This window comes from Myiozetetes cayanensis, unplaced genomic scaffold (genome assembly GCF_022539395.1).
Source record: "Myiozetetes cayanensis isolate MyiCay16 unplaced genomic scaffold, myiCay2020 scf5-8, whole genome shotgun sequence".
Lineage (NCBI taxonomy): Eukaryota > Metazoa > Chordata > Aves > Passeriformes > Tyrannidae > Myiozetetes > Myiozetetes cayanensis.
Genome location: NW_026087742.1, coordinates 22,533,505 through 22,558,911, shown reverse-complemented (window position 1 = coordinate 22,558,911; position 25,407 = coordinate 22,533,505). Strand labels below are relative to the sequence as shown.

The 25,407-nt window shown below is 44.3% G+C and overlaps 1 protein-coding gene across 3 annotated transcripts in view; it reads left to right on the top strand.

The window, feature by feature from the left end:
• Window positions 1–25,407, top strand: part of LSAMP (limbic system associated membrane protein) — a 1,001,416-nt gene that overhangs the window by 876,115 nt on the left and 99,894 nt on the right. For all 3 annotated transcript variants that reach the window (XM_050333580.1, XM_050333579.1, XM_050333581.1), the window contains one exon: window positions 11,769–11,894. In XM_050333580.1, coding sequence (XP_050189537.1) covers window positions 11,769–11,894 — 126 coding nt within the window. The remainder of the gene's footprint in view (window positions 1–11,768; window positions 11,895–25,407) is intronic.

Here is a 25,407-nt window from a genome sequence, read left to right as displayed (position 1 = left end):
TGTTCTGATGCAAAGTTTCTTTATATTTTTTATCACACTTTGTACTTTAAGGAAATCATTTTTTGCAGACTCCAGTATATCGTGACCATCAGAATGGAAAGTGTATGAGTGCATCTTTATCATTCATCAGTATCCCTAACTATATTGATTACATTTCTATTCCTCTTTAGTTTGCACAATATTTTCTGAGTCCAGCTTTTTACGCTGGGTTTATGAATCACAAAGCTGATTCTCTCCTTCTTTGCATTTCCTTTCATGTAAAAGAGTATATTCTCTTCAATTTATACCAGCAGTGAAGGACCAGGCCTGTTTCATGTACCCATGAATAGTTCTGCCTTGGATCTGCCCTTTTTGCTCTGCCAAGGAACTTTGCAGCATGTTAATTCCTCATAAGGAACAGTCTGAGGCTTTGCAGATATTCTTCCCTTACTCCTCCTACTTACCTGTTGGAGCTGTTGATGGTAAGGCATCAGACCTCTTGTGACACCAGTCAGGTGCCAGTCCCCGGGGGATGCCACATATCTTGCACACAGTAGTTCCCTGAGAGTGACACTGGGAACTGAGCCTTAGAAAGGCGGAGCACAAGTGTGTAGCAGAACAGTTGCTTGAACATGAAGTACCTGAGTGATTCCTTCAGTTTTTGGTAATGTTGCTTACCCTGCTAACTGTGCTATTACAAGTGCACAGATGTGAATGTGCTGCTACAGCAGAGACATGGCTTACGTTTTCCATCGGACTTAGTTTTCGATTCCCTACCGTGGTGGAAGTATTTGCAGGTTTTTTTGTTAGTGTTCTTTGTTGACAATAAGAGGGTGTATCTCATTCCTAATCTCCAGCCAGTAGCACTGGATTTCTGGGGTGCAGAACCTTAGACGAAAGCTGTCTGTACAGCTGTTGTCCCACTGAACATAAAGGTGCTGGAAACCTTTCTGGATGTAACCTCATTGTCCTGAATGGACAATGTCTACCGTGTTCTTCTCAGTTTGTTACTTGTGATTCTGAAACTTACAAAATTTTGCTGCTTCTTTCTTGTAGGCACCTGCACTTATAGCTAATCCTGGGCATCTGACAGTCATCCTCCTCCCAGCCTCTCAGAATGATTTGGGTGGGTAATCCAGCTCAGCTCTCATGGAAATTGAGTACCTGAGGCTCTTGATCATGCATTTCTCTGCAATCCTAGAATTTAATGTGCATTAGGAGGAGTGTTGCTAGCAGGTCAAGGGAGGTGATCCTGCTCCTCTACTCAGCCCTAGAGACGCCACATGTGGAGTGCTGTGTCCAGTTCTGGGCTCCTCAGTACAGAGAGACATCGAGCTCCTGTACCAGGCCCAGCAAAGGGCAACAAAGATGATTAAGAGACTGTAGCATCTCTCTTGGGAAGAACAGCTGAGGGAGATGGGCCTGTTCAGTCTCAAGGAGAGGCCACTAATGTATACAAGAGGCATCAATGTATACAACTATCTGAAGGGAGGATACCAAGAGGATGGAGGGTGATACCAAGCAATAGGACAAGAGGCAACGGGCAGAAACTGATGCATAGGAAGTTCCACCTGAGTATAAGGAAGAACTTCTTTATTGTGCAGTTGCCCCTGCACTGGAACAGACTGCCCAGAGAGGTTGTGGAGTCTCCCTCACTAGAGCTATTCAAGAACTGTCTGGATGCAATTCTGTGTAGTGTACTCTAGGATGATACTTGAGCAGGGAGGTTGGACCAGGTGGCCCACTGTAGTTCCTTCCAACGTGACCCATTCTCTGATTCTGTGACTCTCCCTCAGTTTAATAACACTAAGAGACCAGCAAAAAAATTGTCAGTTTTGAGGAGGGCAGACTTGAACCTCCCTGGGGGAAGAAGACAGTGTTTTTGTGTGCTTGGTAAAGATGCAGGCTACATGGAATAAACCTCATGCTTGGCAGTCTGGGAGAGATTCTCCTTTAATTGAAATGGCACCAATTCAATGTAACGTGTTTACAGAGCAAAGCTCTTGGATTCATCTTTTCTCCCCCTTTGAGGTTGTCTGCATGTATACAGCGCATCTTTACCACAGAGCAAAGCTTGGAAAGGGAAACAGTGGGCAACTTCCAAGACATCAAGGTGCTGCTGCACGTGGCTGAACCAAAACAGAGCACTCTCTTTTGGCAGGGAACTCTCTCTGACAGCAGAAATTCTCTTCCTCAGGAAACCTTGGCTTGCAGTTGGTTTGTGGGAAGGAAATCACCTCATACATCTCAGCTTTAGCCAGCTGCTTACTTTTTTCAAAGATACTTTTACTTCAGGAGTACTGTATTTGTTTTTTCCTCTTTTCTTCTTGATCGGACTTGGGTAGATGAGAATTTCTTACAAGAGGCATTCTTTGCCTTGAACTCTTTGGCTTTCCCTTCTCAGATGATGATAACACCCTGGCCTTTAGAAAATAGGTTGCTGCAGCTATCACCAAGCTAACAAGTGAAGGTCTCACAGTTAGCATTTCATAACTGTATGTGGTGGGGAAGGCCAACATCTGCGGATCCAGCAATAGTGACAAAGCAGGAATGTGCTAAGCAGCCCAAGCTGAAAAAATGTGGAGCTGCATTTTCAGTCTTTTTCACACTCAAAATTTGAGTGTTCTTAACAGATATCTGTCCTGGGCCATAAGCTGGAAATTTACAGATCAAGGACAGTGTACAGTACTTTACTGTCTTCTCCAAATCTGTGCACTTAACAGAAGGGTAAATTTTATCTAAAGCATGAAGGATGGGATGCCATCTAGAGAGAACCAGACAAGCTTGAGAAGTGGGCCTATGGGAATCCCCTACAATTTAACAAGACCAAGTGCAAGATGGTGCACCTGGATCGGGGCAACCTCCAATATTCAGTAGAGGCTGGGGGAGCAACAGATCGAGAGCAGCCCTGATGAGAAGGACTTGGGGGTGCTGGTAGGTGAGAGGCTGGACCTCACCTAGCAATGTGTGCTCACAGTCCAGAAAGCCAGATGTGTCCCAGGCTGCTTCAAAAGCAGCATGGCCAGCAGATGGAAAGAGGTGCTTCTGTCCCTCCACTCTGGTGAGACCCCACCTGAAGTGCTGCATCCAGCTCTGGGGTCCCCAGCACAGACAGGACATAGACCTGTTGGAGCAACTCCTAAAGAGGGCCACCAAGGTGATTAAAGGGATGGAGCACCTCTCCTATGAGGAAAGACTGAGAGAATTGGGATTGTTCAGCCTGGAAAAGAGAAGGCTTCAGGCTGACCTGATTTTGGCCTTCCAGTACCTAAAGGGATACTCAAAGAAAGATGGAGAGAGACTATTTACAGGAGCATGTAGTGACAGGACAAGGAGTAATGGCTTCAAACTGAAAGAGTGTAGGTGTAGATTAGATATGAGAAAGAAATTTTTCACTATGAGAGGGGTGAGACACTGGAACAAGTTGCCCAGAGAAGTTGTGGCTGCCCCATCCCTGGAAGTTTTCAAGGCCAGCTTGGATGGAGCTCTGAGCAACTTGGTCTAGTGAAAGGTGTTCCTGCTCACAGCAGGGGAACTGGAACTAAATGATTTAAGGTTTGTTCCAACTCAAGATATTTTATGATTTTATGTTGTAACAGTCAAAAAATTAAATGATCCCAGCTGGGGGAAGCAAACTGGAATATTTATTGAATACGCGCTTCACAACACAAGGGTCTGGTGGGCAGGACATGTTAATGAGGAGGACGAGTTATGCTAACTAGGGGACAGATTATGCTAACTAGATGATTACACAATTCTCTTTTACAATTACACAAAGTGGTTAATATTTTCCGGTAGCGAGGAACCACGTGGGGGAGAGCACAAAAGGGTTTCTGCATTGTCTGACAACATCACCACAAAGTCTTTCCATATCTTACTGAAGGAGACGGGACAATAAAACATAGCTAAATATTAACAGGTGATGAGGCTTTTGGCTCTCAAAGTAAGGAGCTTCTCTTAGCTCCTGCTGTCCATGGCCTGCTACATAATCCTATCAGTTTCTTTTCTGCTGACAGCCGAGTTTCAGATTCCAACATTATGTAAAGGTCCTAGTATGGGATCATTATCTTTATTCTTTATACTTTTGACTGGAAGCAAACCCAGCATTTCCAAGTGCTAGGCTAGTTTTCTACTCCCCCAGAAGCCTGAAAGCAATCTTGAAAGGTGGTTACAGCAAGCGTTCCTGTTCCGTTTTGCTCGTTTCAATGTGTAAGGAAGGAAAGCCTGCTAATAAAAGATATTTCACATGTACCACATGCATTTTATTTGAGTGAGAGGCTTGTCACTAAGAAGCTGTCTCAGTTGAAACTGAGCCAGATCCTTGGGTATGTGGTATGCATGAGACACTTGGGATCCTGAGTTCACCACCCTATGGTTTATCAAAGAGGCTGTGGGATAAACCATGGGCAGCCAAAAGAGTCTGAGAACAGCATTTGGAGAGAGATGCCTTTTCTTTTCAGCCTGTATGTGGATGTCTGTCAGGTGGCTCATGAAGGCTGTTCTGTTGGTTGTAGTGTCTGTCCCTAATGAGCTGAACATAAGCACCAGCATAAGATCTGAAAACAAACAAACAAAAAACCAAACATTTTGGCTCTGTCTCTCCAGCATGTAAAGCTATGATGGACAATCTCATCTTCATCCAGAGTGGGGTGTTAGCTGACATTAACTTCCCTACTTGCCTAATCAGGAGAATCCCAGTCATCTTCCTAAACTTTCTCTGAACCTGGAATTGCATAGGCTTTTCTCTGTTCTTTTTTCTCATACCTGGCCTGTGCTCCCTAGTCTGCTTCCCAAAGAAAGAGTTAACAGGCAGATGCCAAGGAGTGCTGGGACTCAGTTAAAAACTCATAATCTTACTTTTTTCCTCTCAACTGGTTTATAAAACATCCCTGTTCTGGCTGCAGCATTTCCCTGAAGCTATCACCCATTCTGGCTGTATAAGAATTTGTCCAAAGGCCATTAACATCAGAGGGGGAGCTCCCTGGTCTCTGAATCAAGCCCTAGAAAGGCTGCATATTGGGACTCAGCTGCATGCCATATACATCCAACATGCTTAATGCTTCTTTGGAAAAGTTCTTCTTAAAAAATTCTCAGAGATGTCTTTGGAGGACATGCACACTAAGGACAACTTTTCTCACAGAATTTCTCTTCCAGGATGGCTGATTATATCTGCAGAAGAAAAGATTTTGTATTGTTACAGTCCCATAAGTAAATATTTCCCAGATTAAAAAAGAACAGTTTAAGGGAATAAATAAATACACTTGAAACAAAGACCAAAAACTGTGTACATCTGTAGTCCTTAAAATGTTTGGGATTAGGTGGCATTCCAAGAGTTAATCCCTGGGGATTAGCATGGCAAGCACTTCTGTTGTTGTTTACACATGTCCTGTGAGGAAGGCTGTGTTTTCACAGCAGGTTTCTCTAGGAGAGTTAGTTTTACAAGCTGAAAGAACTGGAGAAACACAAACAGCAGATAAGTGTCATAAATTTAACATGTTAATATAAAAGCAAAAGAAGTTTTGCAGCGAAGAACCTCATATCCAGATGAGCAAATCTGGTGATAAGGGGACCACATAACTGGGAACCTGCTCTCCTGCGCTGCATCAGGATCCACAGATGTGGGGTTTGTAACCTTGTGCTTGGTGAGGGAACATCAAAATAGCAAGTGTGTATGGAATGCTATCAGCATTGGGCCAAGGCTGGGGCTCAGGCTTGGAGCTGGAGCTGCTTTAAAGTGAAAGGCTGGCATGCAAGTTTAAAGCAGAGGTACTGGGCTAGGAGCAGGCGTGAGACTGCTTTTAACCTTGTCCCACATTGTCACCTTGAGCGCACCTTCAGAGAAACAAGGCTGGCTTGAGACTTAAGCGACTCTTTCCTATCCATTTCTCCCTCAGTCACAAAGGTAAATAATTTCTCTTCTGAAAATTTCGTGGAGAGAAATTTAAAAAAAGTAGAGTCAGTGAAAATGAGTATTAGCAATTGAGCTCAGCTCTGTGCTGACTTTTCCAACAGCTCAGGAATGGGACAGTCCAATAGGTTTGCACTCTATGCTGCTCTCTGCTAAGAAAGAATGTTCTGGTAGTGCTTCCCATGCAATGTTGTGCAGAAAAATAGTCCAGACACTTAACTATATATTGGATGAGGCACAGTCTTCCTTTGGACAACATGTTTTGGCTTGTAAGCTCTTCCTCCCAAGTGTGGTGATCTCTGACATGCTACCCAGCTCAGCAAAGGGGAATTGCTTGCCACATGGCTTTGATTTACAGCATCCTGTCTGCTTCTCTGCTCCTAGTAAGTGCAATATGCGCAGTCCCCATCTGGATTTTAAATAATTTCCTGCCTGGCGTCTCAGTGGGTGAGGCTCAACTGCGCAGTCGGGGAAGCTCATCAAGATGCAAGTCCCAAGGTAGCAGTCCCTGTGACTCCTTCTGCCTGGCTTCTCTTGGCATCAGCAGTGGTGCTCGATGGAGATCAGCCACAATGCTGCAGAGTGGTGAGGGAGCACACTGTGGTTTGGGAACTGCAGATCTCTGTAAGAGGTTTCCGTGCTCTGGCTGTGATAGACTCTTCCCTAAGGGCCACGTCACAAGGCACTCCCTTTCAGACAATAAAAAGAAGCACTTTTTACACCTTGTAAAAACACTGCAGTGTATTTTGGGTGGGTTTTTGTTCCCACAGGATTAAAGAACAAAACCAAGCCTTCAATGTTTACCTCTACTTCACAGAAGCTTTAATGCCATGAGGCATTGGCAGGGTGAAAACAAGCCTAGAAAAGCAGGTCAGAAGGCTGTTTCAGAGTCCACTTTCTTTAATGAAGTTCAACAACTTCTCTCTGTGCCCTCTTGCCCTGGTGACAGCTTCATCTCCCTCTGGCTGAGGCTGCAGTGTGAATCAGACCGTAAAAAACACATCTTGGGTCTCATGTCGCATTTCTTCTGCAAAATGCTTCAGAAACATTAGCATGCCTCATCCCAAAGGGTGTCTAGATTTTACTTTCCAGCCCTCAGCTTGCTCCCTTTGCGGACTTTAGCTTCAACAAGCTGTTTCTTGTTACAGCGGTAAAGAGCTGTGATTAGACTGCTGTATACATAAGAGGGAAATTAAACCATTTAGTTGTGTTTAGCAGCTCAGCCCCGTCTTCAGGTCCTCTCTTCCCCACTAAACAGTGTAACTAAACAATGACTAATGAGGCCAATTTGCTGTCAATTAATTGCCCCAGGAAAGGACCCCTAATTGTGGTGAGCAAGGTGGCTGCTCCAAAGCATTCAAGGATCGTATGATGGGCAGCGTCCCCCCTACCTCTGCCTTGGGGCTTATTAGCGTCTTTTCGTTTGTTGCAAAGTGCTGTTAATTGGGAGCTGGGGACAAGGAAATGAGAACTCTCGAGGCTAATTGATAGGCACCTGTGGAGGGCTTTAGTGGCTGCAAAGTTCCTTTGACTTTGGAGTGAAGTCCTGATGTTTTCTTTTTTTGCCCTGAGAGCCAGGGGCTCCTGTGTATTAGTGGATGGGAGTCTTAATTTTCTCCAACAGATGGGGGTCCTACTTGCCAATAGAGAGGAAGGAAATAGGCTGGAGGAAGCAACTAATGAGGATATATGGAAAGAAATTGCAGTGACTTTTTCCATTTGTATCCAAGGTGCCCTTCTTGGGACAAGCAGAACACTTAAATGAAGCTTATGGGCTTTCTTAGGAAGTTTCAATACTGTTTGCATCTCTGTCCTGAAGGTATTAATAGCTTTTGCTGTATCATAGGTCTGTAGAGTGGGAAAAAGAGACATATTTTTTAAAATGTATTTTGTGACTTATTGACAAAATACTTGACTGTTAAGCAGTCTTGTAATTTCAGACTGGGGAGTAGATGCCCCACTGTAGAAGGCTGCATTGAAGGGCCTTATGCAAAGCTCTGTTTGCCCTTAGGGAACAGTCAGAATATCTGACTGTGAATTTCTTGAGTGTGCATTACAGGGCTCACAGCTCTCTTCCAACTAAGACCTCCTCTGTTTCCATTTTTTATTCTACCATACCTGATTTGAGTTCCTAGTCCTGTGCTTCCTGCCCTTGTCACTGAAACCCCTCCTCCTCCTGCACTGAGATCTTGCATGTAGCATCCTGAAAGTGGAGTGCCATCAGTGCAGGAGCCAGAAACTGCTGCTGGGGGCCTTTAAGTACCCCTTGCCTATAAGTACCACTTGTATAAAGCAGTGGTTCCTATTCGTGCTACTTTATTTGGACTGTCTGGGAGCTGTGGCATGACCAGTTCCAGTGTAAACTAAATTAGGAAAGGGGTACTAGCACTACTCCTCGCCTCCTTCCATAGCCTTGAATTATAATGTTGATCCAACCCACCGACACCTTCCCAGGTAAATATCTCAGGAGGAGTTTTGAGCTCTGAAGGGCTTTGGTCGTAAAAGGCAAGGATAACAACAGCAGATGTTTGCGTGTTCTCTTGTTTGTGGTTTCCTTCCTGCCTCCCGTATGCAGCCCCTGGTCTGTAATAACTGCTATAGCGGCTGTTTTTGTGGAAACAAATCACTTGCTTTCATCTGGAGAGCAACAGTGATTGTGCTGGGGAAGCATGCTCTATTTTTCATGTCTCAGTCTTTCTTATTATTTAAATTAATGTGAGTTGCAGTTGTCACAAAGTGAAGGATTGACGGCAATTAACTAGAACAGGCTCGGTGCAAGCTGTTTCTGCACGAACCTGTCCTACCTAGCTCTCTCACTGCATCTTGCTTGGCATTTGAATTCCCACAGTGGTTCTCACCTTGCACCCCTCCTGCCCTGCAGCCTCACCACCCCAGAGCACCCTACAGTATCTCTGACCCTATGTCACTCCTGCCTTGCATCTCTGCTGCTCCTCTAATCCAAGCTTCTTACAGAGAATGGCCACTGGTTACTTTGGGGCTTGTTATTTACTGTCAGTGACGTGGAAGATGCGATGCTGACCTGGCATCAGCTTTGTTCTGTAGATGTGAAATGTAGAAGAAACAAATACATGAGTTTCAAACCATTTTTCTCAGCATTCATTTCCTTCTCTCCAGAATCAGTCCCTGGTGTGGGTGGGGCATTCTATCTCTCTGGGGATGAAGCAGCACTTGCTTTCATTTCTGTCTCTGCTCCCCATGTCATCCAGGGGGATCCTAAGCACAGTGTAATAGATACCCTATATTATATTTACACAGAAAGGGAGGAAAAACTGGCAATTTCATCTTTTTCAGCAGTACCAGAAACCCTGGCAGTCATTTCCCATGGTCCTTGGAGCCAGAGGGATCCAGCAGCAGCCTGGTCTCTCCTGGAGGAAAAAGTCAGAATATAAAAATGCCTGGAAGCCCTGTTTAGCTGTAGTACTTGCCCTGTTGTGGGTTTTACCTCTGCTAATGGTTTGAAGAGGCCAGACGCAAAAGAGTTCTGCAGTTGAGGGTCAACAGGAGATGGCTGGGCAAAAGGAGGCTGTGACATCCAGAAGATCCTGGCCCCAGGAGATTTTATTCTCAACAATCCTTCTTCCAACAGTCCAGAATGTGTGAAAACATAACACAGTCCACACATGGGAAAAAATAATAAGGTCAAAGCTTCTCATTTAAGACTGTCCTAAAAAGGTGTGTGCAAAGTAATGACAAGTGCCAAGGAGGCAATGCTAACTGTTGCTGGTGCTGACAGTTTTGGCATTTTAACATGCTGGCTTGACACCCTGAAAATTAAAAGTCTCTGACTTTTTATCTGAGTGAAATTATTGTCCACTGGCTTTGGATTCAAGCAGACTAAGCCAAACCAGGTTTCAAATTTACAGGGAAATTATTTCTTGCCCTATTCCCCCTTCTCTCAGCCTTTCAATGCCCTCTGACTGAGGTGTCAGCTGAAAGGAACCAGCCATTATATTCCTAACAGGATTTCAGCCTTGGATGCCCTTTTCTCTCTTGTCTGAAAAAGTGGCAAGCAAGATATGACCATCTGGACATATGCGTCTCCCATTGGGCATTTGGTAGGCGTGGTCAGATCTGTATTTGCTGAGTTTACTTGATTCTGTGTGAACTAAAATGTCTTGATGGCTTTGGAAAGTGGCAGGTTACACATGTCCTAACTTTGGCTCTGCTGCTGCCCTGTGGTGGCTTTTGCTGCTCTCCCCTCAACCTTGGCTGGCATTGCACCATTCTGCTAGGACTTCACACTGGCTTACAGCTCCATCTGCTAGTGCTGATTGAGCTTAGTCCTTCTTGGTTTGCTGCACAGCTTTTTTTTCCTCATGCAAATCTTAACCCTTTGAGGTTATGATACTATTCCCAAAATGTGGTCTTAGCCATTGGTTTTACTCCTGGGCTCTGCTTACCCATGTTTGCCAGTGACCCATGTGTCCCTATTGTGTTGACCCTCACCTGATTCCTAAATGCCCTCTTCACTCTCACTTCTCCACAAGTTATGGCAATCCTTGCCCAGTGTGCCTGGCTTAAATCCCTCCTTGCCAGGATGAGTGAGAGTCAGCAAATACATGCCTGCCTCACTTCTTTCTGACAGGTCCACTTCCTCCAAGGGATTCCCAGGGTCATAGATGCTCAAGTGTTTTCCACGAGTCTGGGGCCTACAGAGAAGGACTAGGGAGCTGTGGGTTGTAACCAATATTCCTATGAATCCAGCAACACAGCTGAAAGTAGTGAGTTGCTCTCTTCAGGCTTCATTTCCTTTTCCCCACCTAGCTTATAGGCTTTGCCTCAGAAGGACCATCAGGCACTTCTGCCAGGGAGGGGGAAGGGGAGGCTGTTGTCTGTTTACTCTGTGGTAAGCAAAGCAGAAAATGATGTTGTTTCATTCCTCGCTACACACAAATTTGGAAGCTGAAAATATATTAAAAAAAAGAAAAAATAGAAGACTCCTCTTTAGTCAACTCCCTCGCTACGTCTGGGGTTTGAAGCATGGAAGCAAGACATGGATATGAGAGAGGAGAGGTTGCAACAGCTCCACACCTGGATGTGTTCAGGTCCCAATGTGGTCACTCTGGTCCTGTGACACAAACTCAGCTAGCTTGGAAGGTCTTTAGGGATCCTGAATGCCCAAGCAATGGCTGGTCTAGTGAATTTTAAAGACCCTACTGTGCTTTTGGTGCCGTACTGTGTGAGGTGCTGTCATCCAAAAGCTACCTACTGCAGGTAGCCCACGGGGCATCTCTCTTGGCTGAAAAACATCACAGAAACCTTCCTGCTGTTGCCATTGTACAAATTCCCATTAGCCATGGTGCACATCCTTGCTTCTCATGCCGTTGCACAGTCTCTACAGGAACAAGCTTATTGACTCAATTCCCAGTGAGCATTTGGTTATGTGAACAGAAGAGCAGGGTGCTGGCTAGCAGCATGGGTCCTGTCTGCCCGTGGGAGGTAACAGTAACTAATACGCTCTCTGAGTCAGTGCCTTGAGGTCTTGCATCCTGCAGGAGGATGTAGAACTTTGTCTGGGACTGTTTGGAGTGTAAAAATGAGCTGGGAGGGTGCTTGGAGCCTCCTGGCTCCTTCCATGTAGCCTTGGGACAGGCAGGCAAGTTCTTAGAGGTTGTTTTATTAAGCCCTCCTAACCTGTTCAAACACAAAGCATCACAGTTACAGCGAAGGCCATTTTGAACTGCAGATCCTAGAAACAACAATACATACTACTCTGTTATGATTTCAGAAACCCAGGTAGTAACGAGGAGTGCAGCCTGTGACAGGACTCTGGTTAGTAGGCAGGTAGCTTAATAAACCAGACAGGCTGCCCTCCATAATTCTTGTTCTAACAAGGTCCAACTTTCTTTTGTCTTCACAGTTCCACCAAAGATCTCCAATATCTCCTCAGACATCACCGTGAATGAGGGCAGCAACGTGACCCTGGTTTGCATGGCAAATGGGCGTCCTGAACCTGTCATCACCTGGAGGCACCTCACCCCAACAGGTAAGAGATCCAACTGGACTCCACTGTGCTGATGATTTGTGAACTGCTCAGTAGTTTCCTTCTCTTCCAGCATCAAAGGAAAATTTCAGTAGCAATACAGGCAGCTGTAGAAAAGTGGCAAGAATCTTAAATGCACTTCAAACAATAAACGGGTTTTCCAAGTGAATAAATGAAATTACTTCAGTAGATGCTCTACAGAACTGGACCCATAATTCTGTTTAGCTTTGGTCTTTGTTGAGTTGTCCCAGTCTCTACTACTAGTAATGCACAGCACAGTAGTGGAGACAAAATGCTCCTGGTGCCAGACAGAGGGAAAAGGATTTCGGTTGAGATACTACATAAAAGAGATTCTCTCTAAAAAACATGGAATTTGCTTCCTACTGATTTTCCTTAAAAGGGAGAGGCAAACAGTGGCACAGATGATTTCATATTATTCTCCACTTTGGCAGACAGTTGTCTTGTGTCTTGTGAGGTGAGTAAAGAAGGCATTTGATCTTCAAGGTGAGTGAAGAGCAGGATGGAGACAGAATAAAGGAGAATTCACCATCTTTGTTCTGCTATCTAACTGTGCCTTCCATGCTCAAGGATGTAACAAGCTTGGAAGGAGAATATCCTTTCAGTAGTCAGACTGTGGGGTTAGCAGCTTGGGTTGCAAGCAAGCCTCACCCCCTGAAGATTTATCAGTAGGATGAGAACAAGAGCTGGGTTTCTCTTCCTCCATTTCATATCCTTTGAGGAGGGAACTCTTTAGCTGATTTCTTTTGCTGTCAGATATTTTTTCTCTAAAATGCATGGGGAAAGCATTGATTAGCTCCATATGAATGGTCCCCTGTGATACTCCCATATATTGTAAAGGGTTAAAGAGGATTTGAGGTAGACAGAGTACAAACATTCTGCATGTGCTACAGATAGTCAAGTATCTACTGCAGTTCAGCAGCCAAAAAAGAGGAGAGTTTTGCAGAATGAAGGTCTGAGAGAGAAAGGTAGAATGACACATTGGAAGAGAGCTTAATCTTAGGGCTGCATCCAGAACCCCCTGGATTTGGAACCTGTGGTTCAGGTTGGGGTTACTCAGATTTCCTGTCTTGTCCCTTCAGCCAGACCAAAGTCTTCCTGAGATTTCATGCATACAAAAGGCAGATATGCAGTTTGTATTTTTGGCCACTTCTTGCAATGCCAAAAGAAGGAAGATGGGGAAAGAATGCCAGGAAGAGGTGGAAGGAGCAGAGCTGATGAGGGGAACACTACTCTTCTGTGTTCCATCACTACCTGACTTTCCTCTTCTGCTTTTTTTTAGCATTAAGCGTGATGGTGCCATTTGCATTTATAGGAAAATGGATCCTATTTTTTTCACATTTATTTCTGTATTTAGAACCTTCTACCTCTGGTATTTCTGTTCCTAAGTTTTATTTCATATCAAATTTTTCATCTTACTGCTACATCAGGCTTTCAGTTCTCTATCTCTTTCTTGTATTCAAGCAGAAGATATTCCCTAGCTATTCTATGAGCACAACCTAATATTGTCTGAGTTAAGGGCGTTCCAAGGTGCTAGCTTAAATCTTCATGAAAACTAAGACATGGTACACATGAGATACCTTGTTCAAAGCAGTAAGAAGATTCTTGTCCTTTCACATTTTTAGTGCCATACTGTGTGTCTCAGAGCCTCCCTTAGCACCATCTCACTGACTTCCTTCCAACCTCTCCTCAGTCTTCCTCCCTACAGTGAAGCCTGCCAAGCACCCCTTTGTAATGACCTAGAGCTTACAATGAAGGGCAGGCAGTCCTCAGTCTGTCACCTCCGTGTCTCACTGACTGTTGTTCTCTCTCTTTTTCCCCACCTGAACCCATGTGCTATCTTTTACAGACACAGAGGAACTGCTTTCAGGCAGACATCAGGTCTTTGAGCACCATGTAGCCCAGTGAGACACTTGTCCCAAAATGGGAGAGTAAAGGCCTTCTTTAAAGTGTTTTCCTTGAGGTTGACGATTAATATAAATTCCGTATCTATTTCAGAGCTGCTGCAGTTGGAAACACATCTTATCTTGGAATCTCCCTTTTCCAAAACTGCAAAGCATTTTGGCTCCATTTATGCGAGTTTTGAAGACATCTGCTATGCATCAAAGAGCTATTTTAGATCATTGTAAAGGTTTTTTAAAATATATCTCTCTCTGATTTTTTTCGTGGTTAAACTCGTGACTGCAGAACTGGAAGACAGAGTGTTATTGAACTTGTGTGGGAGGTTTTGAATGGACAGGTAGTGAAATTAAACCCGTATTGGGGGGTGAGAGGGCCAAATTACTTTCTCACTGTGCACTCTCCTCAAGGAGTTCATTAGCAACTTTGTTCGCTGTTTCTTTCATTCATTGACTTAGTCAATAGTGTTTGTTGGCTAATTACCCGAGTTAGGACCACAGAAATGATTTATTTCTTGTTGGCTGAGAAGTGGAAGATACAAATGCAAAGGGAAAGCAGTGCTGCTACTTACGCAGAGAAGGCAGGAATGCATGTTCATTTAAATTCTGTGATCATAGCCTACTCATCTGCCTATCTGGGAAGTTTAAAAAAAAAATATTTATAAAATGCTATGTCTTTTTCTTTGCTGTTCCTTCAGTGGGCAGTTGAACCAGGCATTTTTCTCATGTCAGCTATAAGTCCCCAAACCCTGAAGCAGCCCCCAGGGAAAAACCCTCACCTAAGCCTGTGAGATAGTTAAAGTGTGACTGTAGCACTGACACCTTGGGAGGAAGGCATGTAAAAGGAAAATAACCTTAATAATTCCAATGGCAAATGACAATACAGACCAGTTTTAATTTGATGAAAGCAGGAATGACATTCTTTGGAATGATACGAGTCCTTGCTCTCCTCTTCCATTCCTCTTCAGGTGACTGACTGATTATATTTTGACAGAGCAGGTGGAGAGAGTCACCCAGACCCTTTTCTTTCCTGTCTGACAGGCTATTGTTCTGTAGGACATTGGCAACCTGGTCTAAGTAGTTTTGGATAATTTAATAGGCTTTGCCTGGGAGCACACACAGCTTCATTAGCTCTTCAGCTTCAGCCAGCAGAGCACTTTTCTGGGATTGCCAGACCTGCAGCTTCCAGCAGGCCAACACATCCCTTCCTGCTCATAGTCTGATCCCTTTCCTGGGATTCAGGACACAGCTGCAGGCTTTTTAAGCCCACCATGCCCTATGACTTTTGCCATCCCTGTTTGTGATGGTAATCCATGGCAAAGGTTGTAGCAGCGCTCTGAACTGGACTTGTAAGGAAACTGGAATTTGTTCAGTCAGAGTGGGGATGAGTATCGATGACGTCCTTTACAGACCATATGAGTTAGCAGTTGTCAACATTAGAGATACTTCACTAGGGAATATGCTGTAGTCTCTCATCTCTTGAAAGGGATAAAACCCAGACTCTTTATACAAATAGTGGATGGTACCCTATTGTTTCATGCTCCTTAATATTAAATCATAACCTGCCTGATCCATGGCTCACAAAGGCATAGATTATATTTTCCTCATGGAATACAATAACCTCGAATATCCAGTAGCTGCACCACAGTCTGGACAAGGTCAGAGCACAGGACCATGTATCATTTATCACACTGACATGGTCTGTGCAGGCTACCCCAGGCAGCCTACCCATCTGTGGCTAAGTATGTTAGCAGGTGCTCTGTTTTATTTGTACCATGCACCAAGATAACACCTAACACAGGCAAGAAAAGAATCCAGTAAGGTAGATTAGACATGGTAGCCAGTGCCTGCTTTTGAGCTCATCTTAGTTTTACTTCATGTCTTTACTGACTTACTTTTTCTCAGGATAATGTGACTTCTCCCTGAGATCACAGTCCAGAGGCTTTATATTTATCATTGCTCATTCCTCTGTCTTATTTAGAGCCACACTAGATGACTGGTTGACTGAAAAAAAAGAGCTTCCTGGGGAAAGTAAAGATTCATGTATGTTCATATTCTTGTCAGTTAACTCCCTCTCAACGGAAGCCCTAAAGAGCGGCCTCTTGGGAATCGAGTTAGCAGCAATATGAACATGGAGAGTTGTTGCAAGGTCTTTACATTACCAGAGATCTCACTGCCAATCCTTTTGCTGTGCATGGGCAGACAAATGCAGAAGAAAAAGAAAAAGGCAACTCCTGTCCTGAGGAGTTTGTACTCAAGCTCACAGGAGCAGACCCATTCACGTTTCTGCTCTTTTACCACAAGGCATCACTAGTTGAAACCTTTCTGAGGGCCTTGCTCATGGGGTGCTGTGACAAGTGCCATGGCATTGGTACCCATGTTGATGACAACCTGAGAGGCAGTGGCAGGGAGACAAAGATATCTTGATCAAAGTTGAATAATTGAGGCTCTTAGTGGTTGTGCACAGCCAGCTGAGGAGCAAGCAATTCCATTTTCCTAGAGAAAGTGAAAACTATATAAAACCACTAGGTACCTCATTCTTGATCCAACTTCCTTGGCCTCAGCCTATCAAGGCTGCTTGATGGAGAAGAGAACAGTCTGGATTCTCCCAAATTCCTCCTGACAGTCTAAAGATACCCACTTTGGCTCAGAAAAGGAGCTTAGTTATTATAGTGGTAATCACAGCATAAGAAGAACCAGTCTAGAGCAAAGCAGATAAGTATTGATTACAACACCCAAGTTTCATGTCACAGCATATAATGAAAGGAGATGGGAAGGCTTGTCAGATATGCCAGTCTGATTCTCCCTAGAGGGTGCTAGAAATTGTCGTTGAGCCTTAGAGAATTTACCATAGCCTGGGAAGTTTAGAAGGGATAGAGAATACAGAAATGTGCCTGCATGCTCTGTGTAATTGAGATGGTATATATATAATATGTTTATAAACAGCTGTAGAACTCATTGCCATGGAAAGTTATTTAAAGATGAGAACTTGGCAAGACTCACACAGCTTATGTATTCCTGAGGATAATGTGAACAAATCTGGATATTCTTGTTATTCACAATAAAAATACTGAAAAGGATGTTAAACTTCATGCTTTGGGGCTCAGAGATCAGGATAAGACCTAAAGTGAAAGAGACAGATTATCTCACACCCCCACTCACTTGTGTATCTTCCTTCAGTGCATGCCAGTCCCCTTGTAGAGCTGAATGCTGAGCACTGAAGGAAGCAGAGACAGAGAGCTTTCTGAAGGTATGAGATTTAAGAAGGCCGTATCATTCACACTGGGCAACTTTGATCATTATGTCCTGTGTTTGCTTGCTTCTCATTGCTGTCTAAGTCCAAAGCCTTGCTACTTCACTTTGAAGTAGCACAGGGAAAGCCAGTTTATGACCAAAGAAAATTACAGACAGAAAAGCCTCAGCCCAGAGTCACCACAAGTCAAGCCTGTGGGTAATAGGTAGTGATGAGTGGGAAGCGGATTTTCTGGTTATCTAAACCATTTGGGTTTAGCTCACCTCTCTGCTGCATTCCTAAAACCTCAGTATAACAACTGTGGAGAGGAGTGTTGTTTTGGGAGGCTTAGGGTGAGGTTTTTTGTTTGCATTTGGTGGGGGTTTTGTAGAGTTACTGTGCCAGCTCTTCTCATGTCACAACCTTCTCCCCACATAACTGTCTCTGCCTGAGCAGGAAATTTAAGATTCAGAAGGTATTTGTTTGACCCTGCATTTTAGGATGTTGGGTGGGCAACTGATGATTTTTTAACCAGGTCTCCTTTTCCTCTTTTCTTTTCCTTGCATCTTCAAAATACTCTCTGGTAAAAACGTGGTCTTATCTTCCACAGAGACCTTTCATTTTGCCTCTTAAACACTCCTAGTTTGTTTTTGCACACTTTCTGAGATGTCTTTTTCTCTCTTGATTTAGTCTTCATCTTATACAACATTACAAAAAAAAAAAGAAAAAAAAAGAAGAGGATGCTGGCTCACAAAGAGCCTGGGAAACAAGCCAAACTTTCAACTTTTTCAGGTCTTCTCCAGAAGGCATCCAAAGTAGTTTCAACATCTATTTGCTTCCCACTTGCGCTTGCTCCACATTTCTTATATTTTTAGAAGTCTGCTTTTCTTAGTGCCCACAATCCGGATACCCCCACCTCCTTCCTCACCTGTAACAAACTCAGGCTGAGAAGGTGCTCTCTCACTTTGCTTTCTTCCTTCTACACCCAGAGACGCATACACTGCCCAGAGATCACTCCTGTGGTAGTAATGCCCCATTTGGTTGCTGTGGTCTGTGATGCTGTTTCAGTACAATCACTGCTGATGCATGAAACATTCATTTTTTAAACAGCTTTGATTTCTCTCTCCTGTCCCAGGTCAGAGAGGGAGAGCAAAGCCTCATGAGTATTTTGGCATTTCTGGGGAACGAGCAAATAAAGCTGCTGTGTGGAGGAAATTTACTCTGCAGCCTTCAGCAGTCTTTGGAGGGGAATGTGTGGAGTCTTCTGGTCAGTGCTTGGCTGCTCCACCTCTGGCAAGATTTTCTGTGCTGTTTCTGGCAAGATGTGGCAGTTGTGTACCTAATTAGTGGCCTTCCTGCCACATAAAAATGTTGCTCTTTACAGCAAGTTGGATAGAGTTACCTCCTTTTTTTCCTTCTCTCAGATGGGTACCAATTCTAGTTGGTCATGCTGGTAAAGTCTTTTCCATGGCATTTTAAAGGCTGAGCTGGATTGTGTCCATATGAAAACTTTCCTCCACCTACAGAAAAGCAGACTTTTTTTCAGCTCATTGCGTGCTGTAATACTGCTGTCTGTGCAGTGCTGTACAGTCTGCCCTCAAGATTAGTGCTGTACCTTTGCCTTGAAGGTTAGTGCTTCTCAATGGGCTGTTCAGTTAGGACATTCAGGAATAGCTACCTGCTTTCCCTCCCCTACCTCCATGAACCAGTCGTGAAGGATCCCAGAGGGCTAGATGTGGGAGTGAGAACTGAGCACCCCAGAAGACGAGAAATCAAAATCTTCCATAATTAATGATGACAGGAAAAGGAAGTGCCATATACTGCCACAAGTCGGATCTCAACAACAGGTTACTGAGTCTTACCTATTCTGTGTCTTTCTCACCATCACAAACCCAGGACCAGTGCTTTTTGTCCTGATTAGAATGAAGAAAGGAGAGATCTGCTAGTCCTGCCATTCTGAGCACTGTAGATGCAGTCTACCTTGCAGCCCTTCTCTGTCCGCCTTTCTTGTGCTCCGGACATGCCACTGAACACTCTTGTATCCTACCTATATAGTCAACTACACCAAAACAGATTGTTATTGAGTCCAAGACACTGATGGGATGTGTGTGTGTGTTACTGTGTCTCCCTCTAGTGATCTGAACTCATGAGTCTGCTTTGGGTCCTTCGTTCTTGGAGCTGCTCATTCAGTGACAGAGCTTCTCTGGGTTCACAGGGGTAAAGGGCGAATATTTTAGGACTGGCTCCCATTCACTCTGGCATCTGGAGATCGTATTGCCCACTGGCAACTCCATGGTTGCAGCTGTAGTTTGCATCTGAAAATTTAAATGTGCTTGTAAAGATGCAGAGAGGTTGAGTGTGAATTAAAGAGAGAAAAAATTCATAGCATGTTAAATGGAATACTTTCAATTCAAACATCCTTAAGAAAGCTAGCCTTAAGAAGAAAATGGGGAGGCTGCATTTTTTTTTCCCCTTGTAGCTGTAATCTATAAGTAGTTTTACTTTAGGCAAGCATATTTCTCCCTTTCTCTTCACAGTAGGAGAGAGAAACACTAATAAAAGGAGAAAGTTAAAGTAGTAGCTTATAGCTGGTCCTTGCTTTTTTTTTTTTTATTTAAAGAGAGAGACTTCACCATTTTGTTATTATGCTGTTATGTGACTACAACTGCTCATAATGGCTTCCCTGACTTCAGTGTCTGGTATATTCTACACTGGAGCCAGACCTACTGTCTTCTCTTTTCTAAGGACCCCGGTGAGCATAGAGGACAGCATCTTCTGCAGCACATGGGTCCTGCCAGGACAGTGATGTCTGGAAGGAGTTTCCTGTAAAGCCCCAAAGCTTTCACTCCTTTACCACCAAAGCATCTCTTGCACCATTATCTGACTGTCTCTTGCCTCTGCCTCCACCCCCACGCCAATCTCACTGATGAAACCGCTTGGCTTCTATATTTCAGCTCTAGTGACAGCTGGAAAATAGTGAGAGAGAGAACAGCAGAGTGTAGGGAGAAGCAGCATTATTTGCAAGAATCTTCTGTATACAGAGATAGACCTGGGGCAAAGAAAAGGCCAGCTTTAGGGGCAAGACATCCTGAACTTGCTTGCCATTACAATCAACAGCAAGGTCAGAGGTCACTCAGCCTCCTGTGGTGTGGAGCTTTTCTCCCAGGTCTGAATACAGCTGTAGTGAAAATGGGAGTCTCCCAGCTGAAGGCAGTGAGCTATTTTGGTAATGTAAGGCTGTGACAGGCCCTGGTGAACACTTGTATGTGAGCACTTGCTTCCTCAGCCTCCTTTCTGAGCGTTTCAGAAATGTGTCTTCAGACCATCCCCCCCTTTCCTGTCTGAAGAAAAACATGAGAGATCAAAAACATGATTCAGGGATTTTATTTTTTTGGGGGGGAGGTGCATGTTCAAAAGCTTTGCTATTATTTCTCTCTTATGATTCTCATTCTCTTTATTTCTTCTTCGGATACTCTTTCTTTCTGAACATCACCTGAAAAATATGACTCTTCTCATGTACTCTGTATTCTTTCATGCACTGGCTGAACAAATCATCCTTTCTCATAAACTCGCAGTGAGTGCCCACCGCAGTGTTACTGCGGCACGGGAGCAAAGCAGGGGGGCTGGGAGGGGTTGGTGAGTCCCAACCCAGGAAAGCAAGAGCTGCTCTCTGATGCAGCCTTTGAATTTCACGCCCACTTTGGAGTGACTTGAGCCGTTGGAAAGATAAGCATATCCTGCCAAAGGATCAGCACAAGCTGCAAGGAAGAAAAGTGTAATGGAGGTATTGATGGCCTGGGAAAGGCATCGATCATGAGAGATTTCAGTTCTTGTATCGACTGAGGGCTGTGGCAGATTGGAAGGGTCATGGAGTGAGGGCAAGACTGTATCTATGGCACACTTTAGAGCGCACTCATAGAGCCCACACCTTGTCCCGGCTTGTGTCCCAGGAAAGACACCGGCGGGGGATGAGATGGCTGCAGTCAGGGGTAGGCAGAGGGAAGAGCGATAAAGCCTCCCAGGGGTTTCTTAGGCTCCTCATGAGGGTGCCTGTAGGTCATTGCCCTGTCACACATGCCTGGCTGAGAACTGCTGGCAGGATCATCTAATTACAAGCACTGTAATGGTCACCATATGTCATTACCACCATCCTTACCTGCTGTGCAGCCTCTACATTTGTAAAAGCTGCCTGAGTATGCAGGTGCACACTGCTGTATGCATTATTTGTGAACATTTTACTACGTGCTCCTTTGTATGTCGCCCATGCTGGTGTCTGTCCATCCATTTTGCTGCACAAAATGTGCAGCATTTTGATGTTTACAAGCCTTATCTACCAAACTCAAAGGCTTGCATTTTCCATCTTAAAGGTAGCATTGTGAAACATAGAAGTAGGCATGAAAAATTAGAGCAGAGTACCTGCCATCCTTTGGCTGTGTGGCATGGTTCTGTCCAAAGCCTGTCTGTACCTAAACTATAGCTGCAAGATGGGAACAGAGAAATAGTATTTTTAAAGTCAATCACGCTAGTAGACAAAATTTCAGAAGTTTCTTGAACTGTAGAAGATCAGGTCAGGCTCCAAACTCTGTAACTCCAGCTTCTGTTTGACATGCTCACTTGTATCTACTGCATTTATCTCTGCTGTACTTGGGCATCTTCCAAGCAAATAAATAATTGGTTCCTGCTTCTGTCTTCCCTTCTGCCCAAGGGACCTAAAGTTAATTTGTGCTGACTGTTAGGCTTTGGGTATGTGGTGGGTTGACCTTGGCTGGATGCCAGATGTCCACCAAGCCACCCCATCACTCACCTCCTCAGAAGAATGGGGGGAGAAAATAAGATGGAAAAAGCTTGTGGGTCAAGATAAAGGCAGTTTAATAAAGCAAAAGCAAAGGCCACTCACAGAAGCAAAGGAAAACAAAATATTTATTTTCACTCTCTGTTTACCACCAGCAGACAACATTCAGCCTCTTCCCAGGAGGCAGGGCTGTAGCATACACATTGGTTTCTCCAGAAGACAAACATCATAATAATGAATGCTCCTACCCATTTCTCTTAGCTTTTATTGCTGAGCAAATACCATATGGTATGGAATATTCCTTTGGTCAGTTTGGCTCAGCTGTCCTGGCTGTGTCCCCTTCCAAGATCTCACTTACCCTTAGCATAGTGGTGAGGAGGAAATGTTGGTGAGACAGCCTTGATGCTGTGCCAGTGCTCCTCACCAGTAGCCAAAACACTGGTGTGTGTTATCATCACCTTTCTAGCTCCTAATTCAAAGCACAGTGCTATAAGATCTGCTGTGGGGAAATGAACTCCATTTCATCCAGACCCAATACAGGGGAGAGGCTGCTATTGTAGAGAGAAGTCAGGCCATATATACGTAGATGTTCCTTGCACTGTGAAATTCTAAGTGCCCCCATTTCCTGTGGGGAGAACTACAACCATTTGACTTCTGTGAGGAGGATTCCTTGTAGCTCTTTGGAGCTTTCCAGGGGGCAACACAGAGAAGCCAATGTTCCCTAGATATTCCTTCTGCAAGCTCCATCTTGGATGCCTGGAGCTTCATTTCCCTTGACTGAAATGCAGACCCATGGAGAGGCAATTCACTCCATGCAAGAGGCTGGGATGGGTGTTGGAGTCCATGCACAAAGCAGAGGTTTTAAGGGAGCTGGGAACAAAGAAAAGTCACGTTTGCCATGCAGCATCTCCTGTATGAGACTTGGGGAAGATGAGGGAAGGAGACTGTTAACTTGAACAGACAGAAGTAATTAGAGGAGTAAAATAATAGATTAATGAGCAGCCAGTGTCAGGGGAACTTATTAATTATCAGTAGAGGATTTCCTTCAATGTGCACTCTGGCCGAGGGCAAGCACGATAGTAACCAAAACTCGAGCCCCATTTAAGGAAGCTGGTAAGGAATTAGCGGCACTGGATGTCTGGAGAACAATAGCAGGAGTTGACTTAAATGCTTCCTTTGAATCTCGTGTTCTGTGTGGTTCAGGTAATGGCTGGGGATGAGGGGGATCTGGGAAACGCTAGATTGTATCTAACCAGTGTTAATAATGGCTCAATAAAAATACTCTGATAAGAAGACATTAAAGTTGCACAGTTAAGTGCTCACAAGCCAGGTAAGGTGAGATTTAAGGTTACAAATGCAACCTTAACTCTTCTCCTGCTGCGGGTACCTTAGCAGGCAGCCTGTAATTAAGGGGCATTGGGCTATTGCCCAAGTAATATGTTATAACATCAGTTAATGCTCTCTTCAGCTTTGGACAGGTGCACACAGTGTCTTGCAGTACTATGGTTTTGTCTGCATGTGTGCCTGGTGAAACAGACTCCATTTTAATTATGGCTCTGAGAATATTGCATTCATTGTACTGGAACAAAGCATGGTGGTTTAGAACATGAGGCCCATTTAGACTGTTAAGATACAGGGCAACCCACCACCCATTCTCTCAGGTCACCATTTGACACGTCAGAAAGCAGTGGTCGTGGACAATGTCGACATTTGAGGCAAGTTGTGTTGAAAATGGAGTCTTCCTTCCTAAGGAAAGATTTCTACTCCTTTTGCTCAACATATTGTATTTTCTATGGAGTTGCCTTACTGAAGCATTCAGACTGTTCACAGGGTGAGATGGTTCCCTGTCCCACAAAATAATGCCTTTTGTTTATGACCTAGGAGGTAACTGTTCATATATTAATGTATTTTCCATTTAACACTCCTATATTTATAACTCTTGAGTCTCACTGCATGTACAATGGCTGTGATATAACAGGAAAAAGAGAAAATGTAAAGGGCAAATCTTTTCTTGAGGAACACTACAGAAGTGAATGGATTCGATGGTTTTAAACCAGACATCATAGATCTGACATCGTTCTTTAACAGTGATGCTGCCCACAGAACACAAAGTTCTTTGAGGGGTGGCCAACCCTTCTGCTGTGTAAACCCTTGAGTAAAAACCTTTGTCCTTCCCTGCATACCCTGTAGTAGTCTGAGATTTCTCAGAAGCCACTGTCCATGTGTCTGTCAAACACATTCTGCAGCATCTCCTGCTGTCCCACTGATCATCCTTGCAGCTACATAGGGAGGCCTGCTTTGGTTGCATTTGAAGCAAATATTCAGCATTGTTCTACCATGAGCGCTGTCAAATCTGTTGGGCATCATGTGAGCTGGGGTACAGACATGCCCTGAGCTTTACTTTTTGCATTTTGGATCACTATCTAAAGAACAGATGGGGTAACAGGAATGGCAAAGGCAAGGGCAGCAGTTTTAGCAGCAGCCAGAGATCTGTAGATATTTTTAAAGGTTTCCAAATGCGTATTCATCTGTCCTCAGCAAGAAACAATTGCGTAGTGAGAGCTGTCCCTTAGAGGCAGGTGCAGGTTGGTCTGAGTGGAGCAGAAACTCATCAAGAGGGTTACGTGTGAAAAGGAAAGGTCACATAAGCCCTGGTGGCCCTGCAGGAGACAGGCAGGGCGGTCACGGTGGGAACAGATCTTATGTGCAAGGTACAAGAGAACAACTACGAGGAGAACAGATAGAGAAATTCATAGAAAGCCCCCAGCACAAGGAAATATGCTGATTAATTTCCACAGACCTGCACAGGTCTGAAGTGAGATAAAAATTTCCTCACTCAGAGACTTTGGGGATCACTGAGCAGAGTTTGTTTAAAAGAAATGAGCTTCATCTGAGAGGTTTTGCAACTTGTGCTAATGAGAGTCTGTCTGTCAAACTTAAGTGGCATCAAGTGGCCCAGAACAAGGGCTCTTGGGCGTTAAATGGTTCCTACCAAATACCAAGCCCATTACCATGATTGGCTGTTGTAGCCCTCTAAACGGCAAAAGTGATTAAATTGGTCGTTATGAAACACTAAAGATGCATAATTATGAAAAATAAGGTTTGAGTAAGAGGAGATTTCATCTCTCTAGCTGCTTTGTATCTCAAGAAGGAATCAATGTAGAAATGCTTTAAAAGCATCCAAGGATTGCCCCTTGTCTGGTTTTCTCCTGACAGTCTGGGAATCACGAATGTGTGGAAGTGAAGGTGTTTCTCCAGTCTCTAGGCTGATATAAGCACTGGAGACTGAATGTCCCAAAGTCCCCCTCTCTGCATAAGATTGTGTTTCAAGATTGTTTCCAGTCTCTCCCTCCTGTTTGCTAAGGTGAGGTCCAATGCACGACTTTCCTTGGTCACCTTAGCTCATCAGGCACTCTTGCCTTTTCTGGGAGGGAGGGATTTATGTCCTCAGGCAGTGCTGCAGACATGACACAGGCATGTTTTCTTCTTCTTGGAAATCCTCAGATATTCCAGTGGGCTCTTCTCCATGCCATGGAGATAGGCTTTCTAGGAGGCAATGTAAGAAAAGTTTATTGC